The sequence below is a fragment of the Henckelia pumila genome, chromosome 1 (genome assembly GCF_033568475.1).
Source record: "Henckelia pumila isolate YLH828 chromosome 1, ASM3356847v2, whole genome shotgun sequence".
NCBI classification, from domain to species: domain Eukaryota; kingdom Viridiplantae; phylum Streptophyta; class Magnoliopsida; order Lamiales; family Gesneriaceae; genus Henckelia; species Henckelia pumila.
In genome coordinates, this window is record NC_133120.1 from 99,643,110 (window position 1) to 99,658,178 (window position 15,069).

Consider the following 15,069-nt stretch of genomic DNA (forward strand, 5'->3'; position numbering starts at 1 on the left):
AGGAGTTGAACATGAGACAGCGCAGATGGTTGGAGTTGGTGAAGGACTATGATTGTGACATTAGCTACCATCCGGGTAAAGCTAATGTAGTGGCCGATGCTTTGAGTTGGAAGTCATCAGTGGTAACATGTTTGACTGTGCAGTTACCACTACAGACCGAGATTCAGAGATTTGGTTTGGAGTGCTATCCGAGTGGCCATGCACCGAGCTTGTCAGTGTTGACGGTGCAGCCAGTTTTGAGAGATCGGATTAGAGAGGGACAGTCCACTGATGAGGAGTTACAGCGATGGAGACAGAGAGATGAGGCTAGAGGTAATCTCTTGTATACAGTGGAGGATGGCATCGTTCAGTACCGTGGTAGGATGTGGGTACCGAACGTCGATCAGTTGCGAGCTGAGATTTTGACAGAGGCTCACGCATCTCCGTACTCCATTCACCCCGGAAGTACGAAGATGTACAAAGACTTGCAGCTATTGTATTGGTGGCCCGGTATGAAGAGTGACATCGGGAGAGTGGTGTCAGAGTGCTTGACTTGTCAGCAAGTCAAAGCAGAGCATCAGCGTCCAGCAGGACTTCTTAGACCTCTCCCCATTCCGGAATGGAAGTGGGAGAACATTACGATGGACTTTGTGGTTGGCTTACCGAGGAGTACCAGAGGGTGTACAGCGATTTGGGTGATTGTGGATAGACTCACCAAGTCAGCTCATTTCTTGCCGGTAAGGATTACATACACTTTGACACAGTATGCAGAGCTTTACATCAGAGAGATTGTTAGACTGCATGGCATACCAGTGTCTATTGTGTCAGACAGAGATCCGAGATTCACCTCAGCATTTTGGAAGAGTCTGCACACAGCTTTGGGAACTAGGCTTTTGTTCAGTACAGCATTTCATCCCCAGACAGATGGCCAGTCTGAGAGAGTGATCCAGGTTCTCGAGGATCTTCTGAGAGCTTGTGTTATCGATTTTCGAGGATCTTGGGAGACTAGACTGCCTTTAGTGGAGTTTACCTATAACAACAGCTTTCAGTCGTCTATAGGTATGGCTCCATATGCAGCACTTTATGGGAGGAGATGCAGATCTCCGGTGCATTGGGATGAGGTTGGTGAGAGGATTTTGTTGGGTCCGGAGATTGTGCAGCAGACAGCTGACATTGTGACGCAGATTCGAGACAGGATGAGGACAGCGCAGAGTCGGCAGAAGAGTTATGCCGATGCCAGACGACGCGATTTGGAGTTCGCAGTAGGTGATCACGTATTCTTGAAGGTGTCACCTATGAAAGGAGTAGCGCGTTTTGGACGCAGAGGCAAGCTTAATCCGAGGTATATAGGGCCATTCGAGATCTTGGAGCGAGTTGGCACGTTGGCCTATCGTTTAGCTCTACCTCCAGGGCTAGCGGCAGTGCACAACGTTTTCCATGTATCCATGCTTCGGAGATATGTCTCCAATCCGTCGCATGTGTTGGATTTTGAGCTCTTACAGTTGCCACCAGATCTTGTTTACGAGGAGAGACCAGTGCGGATTTTGGCTAGAGAGGAGCGGAGGCTTAGGACGCGGGTCATACCGATGGTCAGAGTCCAGTGGCTGAATCACTCGGAGGAGGAAGCTACTTGGGAGACCGAGGAGGATATAAGGACTCGCTACCCGGAGATGTTCGGGTAAGTACTTTAATTTCGAGGACGAAATTCAATTTAAGGGGGGGAGAATTGTAACACCCGGTATTTTTAATTACATAAATCCGCCTGCATAATTAAGATATTTAATTATTTAAATTTATGATTTATGGGTTAAATAATTATGTGAATTATTTGTGCATGATTTAATTTATTTTTTTTTTAAGCATTTAACCCATAATTAGTAATTTTTATGATTTTTAGTATTTTAATTATTTGATCGCGTAGACGGGACCGTGGACGGACGAGATGACAACTTTCCACCCAAATCATTTTATGAGCCTTTTTAGAGCCTTAAAATATTATTTTGAGTTTTATTATCTCAAAATTTTAAGTATTTAATTTTATTTAATTTTAGGAGTCCATTTTTATTCAAATTAAGCCAAAATATTGACTTTTTATTATCTTTAAAATTCCCTAAAATTATTATTTCGAGATTTTATAATATTTATGTTAGTATTATTATTTTTAAAGTTGGGATTATTTTAATTATGTTATTATCTTCCTATTTTAATTATTAAACCATTATCTACCTAAAATAATCCCCAAACCCTACGCCATTCTCCTAGCATCAGCCGCCTACCTCCCCTCCATTCTCCATATTCTTCATCAGATAGCATTCTCCAAGGACTCCATAGCCTCAATTCGTGTGGTTTTCAAGCCGAGTCATCGTCCCGTCGTCCCGGAACCGCCCCACGCTCGTGTTTTCTCGTCATCTTCGGTGAAAGGCATGATTCCTTCTCTTAATTTCGTGCCATATCAGTATAATATGTGGGTATTGTGTATGCATCAAAAAACTTTCAAAAATTTTCAGAAAAGTTTCGGCCATCATGAAATTTATGGCTTGTAGTGTGAGTTTGATTGTCATGCTCATGTTTCTTAGCCATGGGTGTGTCTAGGCTGCTGGACAGGGTCCCTAGGATGTCTAGGGAGAGTCTAGGCTCGATTGGCTCGGACGGTTCGAGCCAAAAGAGCCCAGAAATTGAGCTGGTTCGTTTCTGCCTCTCCAAGTGCGCAGAACAGGGTTTCAAGGAAGGGAGCTTCGTTCTCCTTCCTCAGACCACGGTTTAGGGTAAGGCCGGTTGGGTTAGAACCCCATTTGAGTTTTCTAAGTTTTTGCAGAAGGTTGCATGGGCTTTCGTGGTCGGAGCTTCGAGGACGAAGGGTTTTCCCGCAGCTGCTCGGGTCTGCGCGACAGTGCAGAAGGGCCGGGTTGCAGGGCTTCGTTCTCACTCCATAGTCGACGGTTTGGGCTGGTTCTTGGCTTGTTGGAAAGGTCTGGATGTGAGCTAAGTCCTAGGGGTGGTGCTCCGGCCGGTGGGTGGCCGGAGCATGGCGGCCGCCGGCGTTCTTTGCAACTGCTCATGGCCGCAGCAGTGCAGGGAAGAGGGTGATTGAGTTGGGGCTTTGGGAGTGGTTCCGGGTCGGGTCTTGGGTCCGGGTCGGGGCGGTTAGGTAGTGGGTCGGGTTAGTGAGTTCGGGTCCGAGTTTGGTGGGCCGGGCTCGAGTTTTTTTATTTTTAAAGTATTTTACGAATTTATGTGTTTTTGGGTCAAATAAATTGAAATAAAATTATTTGGACTCCCAAATAATTTTATTTGGACTTTTAAAATTTTAATTAAGTTAGTCCATTTATTTTATGGACTTTTGGGCCCATAAAAGTTAATGGGCCAGTCTTTGGGTTTTTGGGCCCAATGGGCCAGTTTAAGTGTTATTGGGCTTAGTGTAATTTTAATGGGCTTTATTAATTTAATTGGGCTTAGAATAATTATTTGGGCTTAAAGTTTGAAATAATGGGCTTAAGTATGTTATTGGGCCAGTTTTAAGTTAATGGGCTTGAGTGTTAGGGCCAGCAGTCCAGGACCATCCATGAGAAAATTTGCATGTGTCCTGAATATATATTTAATTATTTATATGCATTTAAGTTATTTTAATATTTATATGTTAGTAAGAAATTAAATTAAATATATATGATGGACACACATTTTATTCAAGTACATGCATTCATGAAATAATATTTTATGCATGATTTAATGTTTAAGTTGAGCAATAAAAATATTTTATGTTGGAAGTTGAAGTAGTGTGACAATTTAAGGGGGATTCGTCCCCATATGATTGAAGGGCAGTTTACTGTCAATTTAAGAGGTGATTCGTCACCGGCCACGTACGTAGGTTTCCACGCTGATCAGTATTTAATGTATGATTTAAGGTTACACTACGGATACAACCATGCTATGTTAGAAAATAAATTGCTCAATAATGTTATGTATTATGTTATGTATTATGTTTATTTAATTAAGTTATGTTATGTAATTTTTAAGCATGCTCATTCATGTATATGTATGTATTAGTATTAAATTGGTTTAAATTATTTTAAACCCTTGTTATGTTAGCATGTTGGGCCTCTAGGCTCACTACACTGGTATGGTGCAGGTGAGTACGTTGAGGATGACATTGTACCCACCGGAGGCGAGGACGTATGAGCATGCATGCAGTGGCCCCGTGACCGTGAAATATTCTGAGTCGCTATGCATGTGATTGTTCTTGTCAGCATGATACATTTTTATTATTTGTCAGTGGTTGTGAGTTTAGAATATTTTATTAACTATTTTCAGTGCATGCAAATTTTATACATTTTATTTATGCAGTATTTTTTTTAATTAAATGTTTGACTCAGATATTTATTTTATTTTTAAGAATGCATTTTTATTTAAGTATTTATTTGTTTATTTATTTAGTTATTTTAAATCTTTTTATTCTGTTCATATACGTATGGGCGTATATGTACAATACTTTATTTAGTAAGTAAGTATAAAAAAAAAAAAAAATTTTTCCGCATATTTATTTATTAATTATAGAGTTAGGGTCGTTTCAGTAGCGGCTGCGGTTCCTACGTCAAAAAAAAAATTTGTTTTGTTATTATTAATATCATTATCTTATTATCCTATTCAATCAATTTTAATTTATTCCATGCAGGTACTAGGAGGAAAAAGAATCTTTTTTTTTTCCTATTAAAAAATCTTAATTTTAATAATAATAATAATAATTTCTTAAATGCACGTGTTGTGAACAATGCAAAATAAAATGAATGAAAGTTGATATACAGCACGTGAAAAAGGATCATTTGGCCAGCGAAGCGCCATTGCCGCAGCCAATATTTCCATCATTCCGTAGATACTTCTTTTCGCCATTCGCTGCAAGTGCCACCCCACCCTCTTCTAGGTCTCCGTACCTGGAACTGGAAGAATCTATTCCTCAATTTTTTATAAATTTTTTTTTCCCTTTAAAATATCTGTCCCCCATTATCTTTTCATCATTTTTCAATCTTGCCACCTGCAATTATTTCCATTTGTTGCCAGCATTCTTTATTAATCTGGGAGAAACAAAGGATTGGAAATCACAAAAAACCCTCTAATTGTTTGAAATTGCCATTCCAAGATTTGAACTTTAATAAAGAGTGGAAGCCATTCCAATAATGTCCCGTCTCTATTTTTTTCTTCCCAATTTTGCCTAAAAGGTATGCTTTTTGTTTTTGTTTTTGTTTTTTTTTGTTTTTGGCCTACTCTCACGTATGTATACGTATTAGGATTCAGTTGTCAGGTGCCAAATTTGGAGTGTGAAATAGACATGGATTGGAATTCTCTGGGTGGTATTAATTATCTTTCGGGTTGGAATGGGTAATGCATGTTAAATTTATTAATGCTGCTTACAATTAGATTTTATATTTTCAATGGTTTTCAATGTGGTGAGTTCGATATCGACAATCTGATTTTCATGAATTAGTTTTTGTTGTTAGATAACTGAGTGTTTTGCTTAGTGTTAACTTTGTCATTTCCCAGTAGATATGCTATGTAATTTAGCTGGTTAAATAGCTTTTCTTCGATTCCCAGCGACGCCTCTTAGGATTCTATGGAAAGGATTTGATTAACCCAATCAAGAGTACTATAGTTGGATATACCTCTGATTGTGTAGTCCATTTTCAAATAATTTAACTTGGATAAAACATTAACCATTTTAGTTTTCAGGTCCATCAACTGCGGGTTGCTGTGATTTGAATAACTAATACAGGGCTTTTTGCTTGCCCCATCATAGCATTTGGAACTTGGAACTGAAATATTTACGAGCATTATACTTTGTCATTTTTAAAGAAAAGCCTGTCATGTTTTGCATATTTAGTAAAATTCCATTAAACTGCAGTCAAATGGTGATAACAAATATGTAAGATAAATTATTGATTTTTTTTTTTCCATTGTTTTTCCTTTATCGGTAATCTATGTGTAGATTTGTTACTTTCTGTACACCAGTTGATACGATTACTGCTATATCTATTTTTATTGTGTTGGGTATTGCGTAAAAAATTTCGCCTTTATTTACTAACAGGCATCAAGTAATGATTTCTGGAAAAAGACCATGGTGCAGTGCCTGGATGGGATAAAACATGTACTTTCAGCTGTTGCAAATTGCTGTAATTCTGAGATATATAAACAACCCTGGGGCTTGGAAAATCCCGAAGCTCTAGCAAGTGAGACAGTATGTAAGTGACCTTACTGTGTGAAACTTTCAGCTTCTACGACAGCGAGATTGATATTTCTTGATATGTTTCATGATTTGTTTGTTTTAAAGATTTCACTGTGTTCATCCTGGTAAATTTGTCGCATAATTTTCTTAACTTTTTATTGTCATGATTATAGTAATCTGGTTAACCGGCAGATACTTAATAAAAACATATGATTGCTTGCTAATCAGTACATGTGGTTTTATGACGCTTCATGCTCTGATGCAGTCAGTGTTAGTGAAATAGAAGCCTTGTATGAACTATTTAAAAAGATAAGCAGTGCTGTGATCGATGATGGGCTCATCAACAAGGTAATGAATGCCATTATCATGATCATCATAGAATTTAATTATTCCTATGCCTTTTATTTTGTTTTGGGTTCATTTCTTGATCTTATTTGGTACACCTGTCTCTTGTTTTGGTTATTCACAGGAAGAATTCCAGCTTGCATTATTTAAAACAAATAAAAAGCAGAGCCTGTTTGCTGACAGGGTTAGTTTCATTCATTGCATTGCCTAAAGGAATTATTTATTCGTTATCAATGTCTCCGTAACTTTCTCATTTAAAATCATGGTAATGTCTAATACTTCTAGGTCTTCATGCCCACAAGTTTTTGTCCTGTATCTGTCCCATATTTGGCATCTTTTGATCGACACCTTCTAATCTTCTTTTGTAACACTTCCTTTGATCGGAATCATTTTGTTTTGTCATTATTATTGTTCTCGAGATAAAATTTCACTTTTTGTTATGTGTGTTACTTGACTAGCTTCGGTGTTCTGGAGTTCTTTGATACTGTGTTATAGGAGCTTTGCTATCTTATTGATTTCTAGGTATTTGACTTATTTGATATCAAGCATAATGGGATGTTAGAATTCGAAGAATTTGCGCGAGCTATTTCAGTGTTTCATCCAAATGCTCCTATTGAAGACAAGATCAACTGTGAGTATCATAATTTTGAGAAAGTCGCATTTTCTGGTCTTGATGAAATTTTCCTTTATATTTTCTCTCAGATTATCTATCAAACGATGCTCATTCACACATCTGCGTTGTTTAAAAATAATGGATAGTAAATACTCGAAATTGTAACTCTTTTCAATCTATAAATTAAAATCGTTGTGGCATTTTGGTTAGTTCATCTTGGGAAAGAAGACTTAAAAGTATTTGTGTATCCGTTAAAGCTGAATATTTTTAGCAGTGTATCACATGTTACCTTCTCTGTTTTGTTTTGAAACACGAGTGCTGATGTTTTTTGTCAAATCGGTGACGCCTGCAGTTTCTTTCCAATTATATGATCTCAAGCAGCAAGGATTCATTGAAAAACAGGAGGTAAATTCTTATTCTCGAGAAACAACGACAAACGTATGTTCAGAAATTTTGGAATTCATTAACGACGAATGTATGTTCGGAATTTTTGGAATTCATCAATTGTATGTTTGGTCGAAGGCTTTGGAACAAATAATTTAAAATTCATATATAAACTCGCTACTTTTGTTTGGATAACTTTGAAATATCCTTTACCTATAATTACAAGCCTTTCCATTCGATTATGACAGTGCATTTCAAATCCTCGAAATCTATTTCTTAAATGAAAATTTTCAAAAACACAACCTAGGAGTTGGGTTCACTTGTCTTGAATCTTATGTTTCATTTGGATTTACTGATTTGATTTGGACAAGGAATTTGAAGTACCTCAATGAACGAAGGATTTGAAATCCATTACTTTGAATGAAAAAAGAAAAATCGAGAGCTAAAGATTTTCAAATCCATGAACCATCCAGACAGATCAAGAATTTGAAATCCAAATTCACCGAATTCTCCATTCCAAATGCGGCCTTAATTTTTCTTTCCCTCTGCTCACTGATGGCACATGAAACACAACCTCTTGCTTGATGCTACTTGCTATTTTATGATATACATGACATATCTGAGGTACTTTATATTCTCTCATACAAAAAAATTGTCCTCAAACAGTAACTTATCGACTTGTAAATTTAATGTGTCCTGGAAATTTTCCATTTTTTCAAGGCTATGTTGTGGGTATCGTGATCATGTCATATGGCTATTGCAGGTAAAGCAGATGGTTGTGGCGACGCTGGCCGAATCTGGCATGAACCTTGCAGATGATGTCATAGAGACTATCATCAATAAGGTGATGCCGTAGCCTCATACAACTCAAGCATTGGGTTGTTTTACAGTTTAACATGAATTTGTGCATTTTTAAAAGGTTTTTAAATGGCCAGGAAAGATGTTTCCGAGCGATGTTCCGTCCCCTTGAATCTTTAGTCATTATATGATCTCTTGTTTCAGACTTTTGAGGAAGCTGACACCAAACATGACGGAAAAATTGACAGCGAAGAGTGGAGGAGCCTTGTTATGACGCATCCATCTCTGTTGAAGAATATGACCCTTCAATATCTCAAGTGAGCTTCGTTTTCCAGAATTCTATAAAAATTTTCTAATTCGATTTAACAAATTCTGGCAAACAAGCTAATACTCTTCCTTTTTTGATCAACAGAGACATTACAACCACATTCCCCAGCTTTGTTTTTCATTCTCAAGTCGACGATTCTTAAGTGTCGGGTATGCTGACGAAATGGCAATTAAGCATGATCTATAAAAGAGACCTCTCTGGAGTCATCTGTCAAGAACATATTCTTTTGTTCCATTGTTGAGCAACAAAAGCTATCTTTGTACAAAACCAGACACTGGTAGACTACTTGTTTCGAGCCTGAAGAGATTCTCTGTGCTTGTTTTGGTTTGTTTTCTATTGGAAAGAATGAACGAGGATGTTTTTCCAGAGTGCTTTAAACTTTAAATTAGTATTCCATTTGTTTCTGGCTAATAATCGTCTCTCCTTCTAGCAATGCTACGCAAACTTGTTGTTTGACACGGCAATATTATATTATATATTAATAAACCACAGAGGCATAGGCGAGTTGGTAAGGCCTGAGGTAACGTGGAAGGAAATTCCTCAGCGCTGCGGGTTCGATCCTCGTGTGGAGCATATTCCCTGCTGAAATATTGTGGGGTATGATCTGGGGATTGGGCCATGTGCTCCCTCCTTCAGGTCCCTGCCGCTCGTGCACATCCCTCGATTTACCCTCCGCATGAGCCAATGGGCCTCTGACTCATGTGGAATGGGGTTCCCTTCGGGGTCAACCCTTTTGAAATGCTACGCAAACTTGTTGTTTGACACGGCAATATTATATTATATATTAATAAACCCGCTTAATCTTCTAATTTTTCAATCAATCAACCAATCAAATAATATAAATTATTTAGTATTAAACATAATTATAAATATTTGTATATATGATTTAAAAAAAATAATATTTTATTGATAAAAATAAATATATGCGCATATATTGGAATTTGGAAAGTAGTACTATATTGAAATTATAAATTTAATACTTGACATATTTATATATATTTTAATTTATGTTTTTTTTTCTTTTCATTTGAAATCCTTAAATTAATTACATATGGTTTAAAAATTATAATAACAAAATATTATTTTATCTATCTAATTGTTATGCTCACGCGGCTATTCTTATCTGATAATGAAATTAATATATAATCATATCATATTTATATATTTGTGTAATAAGAAATATAGCATAAAGTGAGAACATTAGATTTCACTATGTTTAAATTTTAAAATAAATTCTGGCAATTATGGAAAGATTGAAGCAACATTATTTCAGTCTTCAGAAATTTGAATGTAGTCATAATTGATACGAGTCAATTTATAAAATATACTCATTTATAGAATCCAAACTTTAAAAGGTATTTGCCAAACATCATGCAGTAACATCAGAATACCAATGAAGAAAATTTAATTGTGACAGATATGAAATCAAATATAAATTGCCAAAATCATGGAAACAAAACCAAAGACCAGAAACAGATAAGACATACTTTATTTGATCGATCCTTTCGATTTTTTTTTTAATATTGAGAGTATCTGCAGATTCCCTTCAATAACTTGTGCTTAATAATCAAGCAAAATTAATATAAAAGAATCACTACATCTCCTTTTCATAGTGACAGAAGCAAAATGCTTTCATATTTTCTTGCACTTTTCGTTCTTTTTGTTGTCTTTCAAGAATCAGTTTCAGCCACGAAAAAGGTACACATTGTTATTGGTCATTGTCAATTTATTTTCAAGTGTTTCCTGTTATGCAAATTAAATTGTTGGACAATTTTTTTCAAAACACAAAAATTTCACCATTCTTTTGTTGATCTTTGTGCAGTCTTACATAGTGTACTTAGGAGCACATTCTCATGGTCCAGGAGTAAATACTGCTGATCTTAACAGAGTTGTAGATTCTCACCATGAATTACTTGGCTCAACCTTGGGAAGGTACAGCACCGTGCCGAACAAAGTTCATGAATTCGCTGCGAATGAATCAAGATTACACTTTTGTATCTTGTAAACTTGTATGTATGATCTTGATCACATTGTTTTTTGATGATGTTGTTTCTGAAAATTACAGTAAAGAGAAGGCGAGAGATGCGATATTTTACTCGTACAAGAGACATATAAATGGTTTCGCTGCTGTTCTTGAAGAGCATGAGGCAGCAGAGATTGCAGGTTTGAGTTGACACATTAGTTCTCAAACATTTATTCCTCTGGTTGGTTTCATTGCATAGTATCTTTCATCAGTTTGTGTACTAAAAATGCATGTTTTTCATGATAGAGCATCCGGACGTGGTATCTGTTTTCTTGAATCAGGGCAGAAAATTGCACACGACACATTCATGGGATTTTCTCATGCTTGAGAAAAAAGGAGAAATTCTTCACAACTCAATATGGAAGAAGGCTCGATTCGGTGAAGATACCATCATAGGGAATCTGGACACTGGTAAGGGCATAGCTTTCCCACATTACTTTATTCATTTGAATCATGCAATGTGTTGGCATAGCTTTCCCACATTACTTTATTCATTTGAATCATGCAATGTGTTGTGCTTTGATCTGAATGTGAGATTGTATTCATGGTTTCTCATGGATTTACTAGGTGTTTGGCCGGAATCGAAGAGCTTTAGTGACAGAGGATTTGGACCAATTCCATCAAAGTGGAAAGGTACATGTCAGATCAATGACAAGTCAAGAACCTTCTGCAATAGGTGCCCTCCTTTTCCCCCATCTCTTGACAGTAACACACCGTCTGTCTTTTCTCTGATTTGAAAATTGGGCTTGAGTATATTTCGACGAAATTTCACCGGTTATGATAAGCTAATGCAGGAAAATAATTGGAGGAAGATACTTCTACGCAGGCTACAAAGCCTTTGGAGGAAAACTCAACTCTTCATTCGACAGTCCACGGGACTATGAAGGCCACGGCTCGCACACACTATCTACTGCTGCAGGAAACTTTGTCCCTAGTGCGAGTGTATTTGGCATCGGGAATGGAACAGCGAAAGGGGGTTCACCGAAAGCCCGGGTGGCAGCATACAAAGTGTGCTGGCCTCAAATCAATGGCTCTCAATGTTTTGATGCTGATATCGTGAAAGCCTTTGATATGGCAATCCAAGATGGCGTCGATGTTCTTTCTGTCTCTCTAGGAGGAAGTCCTGTTGAATATTTAGCTGATGGAATAGCAATTGCATCTTTTCATGCTGTGAAGAACGGAATAGTTGTGGTAGCTTCCGCTGGAAACTCGGGACCAGCTCCAGGATCTGTTTCCAATGTTGCACCATGGATTATCACTGTAGGAGCGAGTACCATTGACCGTGAGTTCCAAGCTTATGTCGTGTTGCAAAATGGCATGCGCCTTAAGGTCTGACATATTATTTTAGACTCGCCCTCGCCCCTGCCCCCGCCCCCGCCCCCGCCCCGCCACATACAACCACAACGAAGAAAGTCCTTTTTTTCTAATATATATCCCAAAGTTATTTTCTTTATGGTATGAATTACAGGGAACGAGTCTTTCTGAAGCATTACCAGCTGACAGATCATATCCACTTATTAGCGCTGCACAAGCTAAAGCTGCCAATGCATCTGCTAAAGACGCGTAAGGACTTGATGAAAGTGCTATTCTTGAAGAGTTTGATCTAATTCTTGATATGAAAAGGTTTTGGTAAATTTCTGCAGCATACTGTGCAAACCAGGAACATTGGACTCGAACAAGGTGAAGGGTAAAATATTAGTCTGTCTGAGGGGGGAAACTGCTAGAGTGGATAAAGGCGAGCAAGCTCTTCGAGCTGGTGCCGTTGGAATGATTCTTTGTAACGATGAGGCGAGTGGAAATGAGATTCTCGCCGATCCTCACTTTCTTCCAGCGATTCATATAAATTACAAAGACGGTCTAGCAGTCTTCGCCTATGTCAATACTACCAAGTATGAGTTCAAAATGTCCCTTTTTTTTTTTTTTAACTTTTGTCAAAGTCTAATGATGTCATTGATTCTTGATAACTTTTTTCTCAGAAATGCAAAAGGGTTGATTACAGCTCCTAAGGCGCAGTTGAACACGAAACCTGCTCCATTTATGGCAGCTTTCTCTTCAAGGGGACCGAATACTATTACTGCCGAAATACTCAAGGTTTGCAAAATCTCAAAAAAACTGAGGAGCGTCGTTTGTTTTTTTATGAAGTTTTTGTAATGAAGTTCTATGATTCTGCCCTCCAGCCTGACATTACAGCACCAGGAGTAAACATCATTGCTGCTTATAGTGGAGGAGTAAGCCCAACACAGGAAGAGTACGATACACGGAGAATTCCTTTCAATTCTGAATCCGGAACCTCAATGTCATGTCCACACGTTTCTGGGATAGTCGGGCTACTCAAGACCCTCCATCCGGAATGGAGCCCTGCAGCAATACGATCAGCCATCATGACAACTGGTGACAGACTCGAAAATCTCTTTTAATTCGATAGTCTTAAATCCTATAATCTTGTGTATCTAGCTTTGATGAGATGTGTTGATAATCTTTATGACAGCAAGATCAAGAGACAACACGGGGAATCCCATGCTCGACGCTGACTACAAGAAGGCGAACCCCTTTGCTTACGGCTCAGGACACATCAGACCAAATCGAGCCATGGATCCTGGATTGGTCTATGACTTGGACGTGAATGATTACTTGGATTTCTTGTGTGGTGTTGGCTATAACAGCAAGATCCTTCATCTGTTTTCGGGAACTTTTCGTGCATGTCCTGTGAAATATAACCTCCTAGACTTTAACTACCCCTCCATTACTGTTCCAAACATCGCTGGATCAGTTACGGTGTCTAGGAAGCTGAAGAACGTGGGCAGACCGGGGACATATGCAGCTAGTGTGCGTCAGTTACCGGGCTTTTCAGTCTCTGTGGAACCAAAGATTCTGAAGTTTGAGAAAATTGGAGAAGAGAAGGGATTCAAGCTGACCATAAAAGCAAGAAAGGCCACAAAGGGATACAAGTATGGGCAGCTGATATGGACGGACGGCTCCCATTATGTTAGAAGTCCGATTGTAGCTTCAGTTACTAATCAGTAAACACAAGTACCAATACAAGAAAATAGACTTATTTCTCTGATATTCAATCTTATTTGATTCAATCACTCTCTTTGGTTATTTGGAAGGTAATATAGCAGCTAAATGTTTATGGGATAAGTAAGAAATGCAAATCTAGTGTCATTCTTTCAGTGTCACTTTGTTTTTCCTTGGAAAAGATACATTGCAATATGCTGTGATATTCAAGAAAGCGAGGAGATGAAAATACATGATAAAAGAATGACTTGAAAGGGTTCAATTTTTATTATTATTTTTTTTTTTACAAGAAAGGGTTCAATTCTAATAGGATAGTAATTAGTAAACAAGAAGAGCAAAACAAAAATTATTAATATTTTTAAGATAAAAAAGCAGAAATTCTTGATATTCTTTTTTAAAATAAAGACAACAATGCGTGTGAAGAAAAAAAATTAATTACCTATATCCAAACCGTTTTTTAATTATGAAATCGTAACTTATAAATATGTAGTTAACAAAATAAAACAATAAATAAGTCGAAATGCTTTTGTGACAAACGATTCATATGCAATTTTTTAAGAGAAATATACCTTAATATAAAACCATTACTTTTTTTTTTTCGAAATATAAAACCATTACTTAAATATTATTTTATTATGCATTTATATTTTTTTTTAAAAAAACAATATAAATAGTTTTGGATACATCATCCCAAAAAAAAGATTTTTATTCTTTAAAAAAATTATTAAAAAAATCATATTTCTTTTGAGTTTTGAGAAAGTATTGTTTTTCTTGATGAACTACCTATCTAAAAAGAGTTATTTGCACCAAACACCCCTATAAAATATAAAAGATGCACACTTATCCCCTGTAAATTTTAATAGGCATCTTCAACCCTGACCTTTTAAAAAATTAGCACACTCGCCCCCTCATATGAGTGATCGTTGCGCACGCGCCCCTCATGCGACTGGACAAAGATTTTGATTTTTTTTTTTTGCACCAAATACCTCTGTGAAATATTAAAAATACATATTTGACCCCTGTGAAAATAATTTTTAAATCTATTCAATCCATAATACACAATTTTTATTAAGATCTAATTATAAAATATTTAGCTAACACTTTTCGTTTTATTAATTTTATTTTTAATTTTTAATTTATTATGATTATATAATTATTTTCTAAAAAATATTATTATTTTATCTTGTTATCATTATTTTATTAAACTTTCTTCTTGTTTCCAATTCTCAATTAAAAATGCATTCATAAACGAGATTTAAATACCTAAAAGTACCAAAATATTAAATCAAAATGATAATTTCATGCATATTACTTTTCAATTTAGGATTATAGATTTTGGAACCAAAATCTAAATTTTTAAAAATGCATTG

The 15,069-nt window shown here is 36.8% G+C and overlaps 2 protein-coding genes across 4 annotated transcripts; both read left to right on the forward strand.

Annotated features, from left to right (window-relative positions):
* Positions 1–4,782: 4,782 nt before the first annotated feature.
* On the forward strand, positions 4,783–9,059 carry LOC140882523 (calcineurin B-like protein 3). 3 transcript variants are annotated; one of them, XM_073288694.1, is made up of 10 exons: positions 4,783–5,189; positions 5,266–5,349; positions 6,053–6,206; positions 6,456–6,538; positions 6,660–6,719; positions 7,058–7,166; positions 7,501–7,553; positions 8,296–8,376; positions 8,535–8,647; positions 8,743–9,059. In XM_073288694.1, the coding sequence occupies exons 3-10, from the start codon at positions 6,083–6,085 to the stop codon at positions 8,798–8,800; spliced, it is 681 nt and encodes a 226-aa protein (XP_073144795.1). In that variant the 5' UTR covers positions 4,783–5,189; positions 5,266–5,349; positions 6,053–6,082; the 3' UTR covers positions 8,801–9,059. The 3 variants fall into 3 exon arrangements, with proteins under 3 accessions (XP_073144795.1, XP_073144878.1, XP_073144716.1); XM_073288777.1 differs by lacking the exon at positions 5,266–5,349 and having other exon boundaries at positions 7,082–7,166; XM_073288615.1 differs by lacking the exon at positions 5,266–5,349 and having other exon boundaries at positions 4,784–5,189.
* Positions 9,060–10,150: 1,091 nt separating this feature from the next.
* On the forward strand, positions 10,151–13,808 carry LOC140882451 (subtilisin-like protease SBT5.4). The gene is made up of 11 exons (XM_073288504.1): positions 10,151–10,356; positions 10,481–10,590; positions 10,724–10,821; positions 10,928–11,092; positions 11,249–11,357; positions 11,476–12,010; positions 12,150–12,244; positions 12,325–12,570; positions 12,658–12,772; positions 12,859–13,072; positions 13,170–13,808. The coding sequence occupies exons 1-11, from the start codon at positions 10,285–10,287 to the stop codon at positions 13,703–13,705; spliced, it is 2,295 nt and encodes a 764-aa protein (XP_073144605.1). The 5' UTR covers positions 10,151–10,284; the 3' UTR covers positions 13,706–13,808.
* The last annotated feature ends 1,261 nt before the right edge of the window (positions 13,809–15,069 follow it).

Coding starts and splice junctions, on each gene's coding strand:
- LOC140882523 (XM_073288694.1), top strand. CDS start 6,083: ATGGTGCAGTGCCTGGATGGGATAAAACATGTACTTTCAGCTGTTGCA. Junction 6,207..6,455: donor TCTAGCAAGTGAGACAGTAT/GTAAGTGACCTT, acceptor GCTCTGATGCAG/TCAGTGTTAGTGAAATAGAA. Junction 8,648..8,742: donor ATGACCCTTCAATATCTCAA/GTGAGCTTCGTT, acceptor TTTGATCAACAG/AGACATTACAACCACATTCC.
- LOC140882451 (XM_073288504.1), top strand. CDS start 10,285: ATGCTTTCATATTTTCTTGCACTTTTCGTTCTTTTTGTTGTCTTTCAA. Junction 11,358..11,475: donor TCAAGAACCTTCTGCAATAG/GTGCCCTCCTTT, acceptor AAGCTAATGCAG/GAAAATAATTGGAGGAAGAT. Junction 12,773..12,858: donor TTACTGCCGAAATACTCAAG/GTTTGCAAAATC, acceptor TCTGCCCTCCAG/CCTGACATTACAGCACCAGG.